At 47.0% G+C, this 4,947-nt stretch overlaps 1 protein-coding gene across 1 annotated transcript in view; it reads right to left on the bottom strand.

Annotated features, from left to right (window-relative positions):
* The window catches only part of SARC_01615 (hypothetical protein), a gene marked incomplete at its 3' end in the record, with an annotated part of 7,256 nt that extends 4,403 nt beyond the window's left edge, over positions 1-2,853 (bottom strand). The window contains exons 1-3 of the mRNA XM_014304667.1: positions 2,698-2,853; positions 1,620-1,754; positions 142-891 (exon numbers count right to left, since the gene is read on the bottom strand). Of these exons, the coding sequence (XP_014160142.1) occupies positions 142-891; positions 1,620-1,754; positions 2,698-2,796 (984 nt within the window). The 5' untranslated portion in view covers positions 2,797-2,853. The remainder of the gene's footprint in view (positions 1-141; positions 892-1,619; positions 1,755-2,697) is intronic.
* Between the last annotated feature and the right edge of the window lie 2,094 nt (positions 2,854-4,947).

The following is a 4,947-nucleotide window of genomic DNA, read 5'->3' as shown; positions in this document are numbered from 1 at the left end:
TATATATATATCCATTGTGGTACTTGTGCCATCTCCTCCTTCAACTCAAGCTCCAATTCCTTAGACAACACATAGGTACCCTTGCTATTCTCATACAGCACTTAACCATAGCACACCACAACAGCCACAAACTACCCATACCGCATCACCAGTCGCAGCGTGTCCAGTAGTATCCTCAAAGTCTCCTGTGCCACCACTCGTCGCATACATCTCCGCTGTAAGCCCATCGTCGGGTGGTGGTGGTCTTGCGCTGCCTTGGCATGTGGCGTGGTGCTGTGTGCGTTGCTGTGTGTTGTGTGGGTGCAGACACTGCCTGCCACACCCCTCACAGACGTCTCCGTGCACATACTTGCATCTACCTACCGCAAACGCGCACTTTCCCGCCATTGCAAACGGACACAGCAGTGCGTCACGCAAGGCCTTCTCCGCAGCGGACTCCGCTGTCTCCGCCTCGGCCGCAGCTGGCTGTGCATATGTGAGACCGCTCCTGGCAGCCCCAGCGAATGACATGCCTGGGTTGACCGCTGTGGTGCCTGCCGATGCTTTGGTGGGGGTGGTGGTGCTGGGATGTGCAGGCGTGTCCGTGTGCGTTTGTGTTTGGTTGGTTGTGGTTGGTCTGTACGGCTGGTTGGGTTGGAACGCAGGTGCGTCGGTGGACAGTGGGGCGATGCCACTGCCGACTGTCGTGCTGCGCTCGCCAGTGCTGTGGTGGCTTTCAGTGTGTTGCGTCGCATTGCGTGACTGTTGTGTGTGTGGTTGTGTGTGTGGTTGTGTGTGTGGTTGTGTGTGTGGTTGTGTGTGTGGTTGTGTGTGTGTGGGCAATGGTGCCTTAGCTGAGTCCTGCGCTTGTCTCGTTGGGTTATCTCTACCGAGTGACGCAGTGCCCACTCTCTGTGATATTTGCAATAAAACAAATCAAAAATAGATTTTCATAGCCTTCTGAAAGAAACACTTCGAGGTTCTGCTTTGGTATGTATATCCACCAACCACCTCATCGCAAGGCTGGTATCACAGAGTAAAATGAAGTGTCTACTGGCACCCAGCTTTGACAATAACCGCTGCACGCTGCGATTCTAAACACATCCAATAGACAAACAAGGCCACCCCCTTGAGATCCATTGTGATGGTATTTTCGGTACATACCCTTTGCCATGCACATGCCCAACTTCCCAAATGCGCATACGGACCACTGACACGTACACATACACACGGCAAGTCCTGACATTCTTACATAGCAACACACCGCAAGCAAAAGGCTTCAGAGTAGCACACATGACTATGCACGACAGAGGTGTGACTAGCACGTGACATGGGTCGCCGACATTGGCGTCACACAGAGCCGTATACTACACCCAGGACTATAACGCCTGCTCAATTATCGAGATTTGCACGTATCTTTTCAATCAGGTACGTTTGCCACACACATGTGCACTGTCAACTCACCACTCAACGACGTACACTTTCCAACACACAAATCCCTGGTGTAAACCCCCGTTTATCCCGCAACCCGAGGAAACCTCAACCCCGGCCACTCCGAATATCCGCAAGCGTGTGCACATGCGCAAGCGTGGCGAGTACGGCATGCAGAAACGGTGATATAAAACAAACAGAAATCCTACCTTCGGATACCCTTGTGGTTTCCTGGCAGTGCCATTGATTGTGGTGGTCGTTTCTTGCGACTTATTGGGCCGCACGTGGTCGTACCGACACTTCGACCCGTAGGTACACTGGCCATGCAGGAAGAAAGTGCACGACTGCACACATGCAACGTACAACAGACACACGCGAATGGTCAGTCCCAATAGAGGGGGGGGGGTGAGTGTAGTCATGCGCATATGGTTATTGCGTAATCCAACTAATGTTCCTATGATGACTTTGTGAGCATCTATAAGTGATAGACACGCGTGAGTGGTCAGTACCAATGGGTGTGAGCGTAGTTATGCTCATATAATGACTTCGTGAGCATCTATAAGTGATAGACACGCGCGAGTGGTCAGTACCAATGGGTGTGAGCGTAGTCATGTTCATATGATGACTCCGTGAGCATCTATAAGTGATAGACACGCGCGAGTGGTCAGTACCAATCGGTGTGAGCGTAGTTATGCTCATATGATGACTGTGTGAGCATTCATAGAGGGAAACGTGCATGACACCAGCGTGCTGCTACTTGTTTTGCTTTCAGGTGTTCGTAGTATAGACTACGGTTAGAAGGCAAATAGGTCATAATACAAATCTATATCCACCACATCGTCTGTCAGACACGTCTTCTGTGGATTGGCATCACACGCGTGCAAGGCAAAAATCAGAACAACCCCATGCAATTATATAGCAAAACACACAAGTTGCAGTCAACAAGGTTATCTGTGGATTGGCATCACACGCGTGCAAGGCAGAATCAGAACAACCCCATGCAATTATATAGCAAAACATACATGTTGCAGTCAACAGGGTTATCTGTGGATTGGCATCACACGCGTGCAATGCAGAATCAGAACAACCCCATGCAATTATATAGCAAAACACACATGTTGCAGTCAACCGGGTTATTGGGCAAGTTTTGCAAACGCTCAGAAGAACAGAGAGAGATACGTGGTTGATCACTTTGTGTTGCATACACTACTTGTTGTTAAATAACTATAGACACTCCCTATAGTACAGTAGTATCTGATTCCTCCAACAAATGTCCTCTGCACACACCATGTTCATTCTCCCCTTAAAGTCGTGAAGGAAGCCACAATCCTCACGCTTGCAGCACCCGCTAGCATAGTAGCGGCACAGCACCTGTGCTGTCGACATGCTAATTATTAACTGTATCCTCGGATAACAGCTGTGAGATTCGTTCTACTGAATATGTAGTACAATAGTAACTACCACACATCTGTAATACTGCGCAAGGCTTTATAGAACAAATAGTACCAGCAGTCTATTATCGGGTACGTTTGTTCCGTAAAGAATTTTTCCGGAACAAATGTGCTAAAGAATAAACCCTACCAAACCCTAGCGGTCACCGGCTTTGTATGTTTTATTCATAACTCTTCTCGCCATGTGTATGAAGGCATTCACTTATATGCTTACAGCTTCCTATGTTTCCACGCATATAGTCTGTCGTGAACACCATAGTCTTACACTTATAATAGCACTGTAGAAGGATTACCCTGCAAGCTACTAATGGATACCTGGATGACGGACGTATACATAGGATCATCTCGTAAACATGAGACTCGCAGAAAGTATGCTTGTCCTGGAATGGATTCTTTGAGAGTTTCATTGCAAGTCGTGTTCGACAATGGGCGCGTACGGTGAATTCGGACTGCTTACATAGTTATCTGTGTATCGATCGTGAACGCCTGTGCATGTGTAATCAGTTCTGAAACTGAACAAATATAGCATTGCCTTGCGCAATTCAGGTTCAACCCAATGTGAACTCATTAAACAAATGATCGCAATTGATCGCTTTTTGGTCACTGACTTGCGTTGTCATATTTTTTTTTGGTGATATGCATCGTGTAGATTGTATGCTGTCTATAATTTAATGTACTAGCCAGAGCTTGCTGTGTGGATATATATATATATATATATATATATATATATATATATAAACAACTATATTTTCTTAAGACTGCCCTTTGTAAGCTCGATGAGGCCGTGTAGTGCTGGCTAAGCCGTAGTTACATACGCGATCTTGATGTGCTGTTGTGTGATGATGTTATTCCGGAGTGTAAGCGTGTGAATCCACCGCCGCGGTCATACTTAATCCCGGTGAGCTTTGCGAGGTATTCTCTGCCGATGTCAGTGTAGAAGCGGTCGACTTCAGCACTAGCATCGTCCCTGGTTTTGTAATTGTAGACAAATGGCATACATGCCGGTGTATGGTTCGATGTATTTGATATACAACAGGCATACCCGATTGGGGAAGTGGGTAATTCTGTTTCGAGATCAGCATGGAAGACTGTGCGGATCGGAGTGTGTGAGTCAATCGGTTTCATCATGGTGTGAGAGAGTGGACGACTGAACACTTTCCCACGTGCATAGGGTGTACCGAAAGTGAGTGAAGTGTGATGGGCGATGACATCACCTTCGGTGGATAAGAGCTTTTAGGGTTTAGGTTTTGCTCGGGGGTGGGAGGCACCGCATGTTCCTCATGGCCTAGTCGAGAAATACCGATGTATCTCTAACGTCTTGCGTCGACGATCTCAGTCTGTGACGGAGAAGGTATCTGTGGTAGCCTGTATGATTTTGATATGCAAGTGTAATTGTTTTATCGTCTGTCCATAGTTCTTGTTGCAAGGGGCGAGTGGAAAACCGACAATATCGCAACCATTTTCGGCGTTCACAATGTAAGCGTTACACGCCAAGCTTTGTTTGTTTGTGTTTGAAATGTTGCCGTATAAGTGTTGCGTGAGTTGTCGTCATGACTGTGAGAAAGCTTCTGTAAGGGATGCGGCCGTCTTTAGGTTACAGCAATGTGTATGAACCTGTGCGTTGTCCCTCTGGCGAAGTGGCCAATGTCGACGGGCCGAAGACGCCCACGACATGTGTTTTTTAAGATAAGGAAGTTGAGCATCCAGTTGTCTGTGTTTTGTCGCTCTAGAGTGTATATGTCTAAATTGTTGTGTTTAAGCACAGGCTTAAGCCGTCGGTGGTGTGTGTGTCTGATGATATCAGGCCAAGTGTTGTCTGGACATGTGTGTGATACACCCCACCATATATTGCCGTGATATTCTGGTACGCAATGGTTGATTTCGTAATTATATAGTGTCTGAGATTCTGTGGTTGCGGTGGAGTGCTCCTCTGGTGGGAAGCATATTACAAATCTATGACGTTGAGGTAATTGTACGGGTAAGATGTTCTGTGTAGCCTGTGGCATTATAAGGACCTTCCCTTAGCCAGGTATGATACCTCGTTGATCATATATATATACATATATATATATGCATATATATTTAT

The sequence above is a fragment of the Sphaeroforma arctica genome (assembly GCF_001186125.1).
Source record: "Sphaeroforma arctica JP610 unplaced genomic scaffold supercont1.65, whole genome shotgun sequence".
In the NCBI taxonomy this organism is placed as follows: Eukaryota; class Ichthyosporea; order Ichthyophonida; genus Sphaeroforma; species Sphaeroforma arctica.
This window is presented reverse-complemented; position numbering and strand designations above follow the sequence as displayed.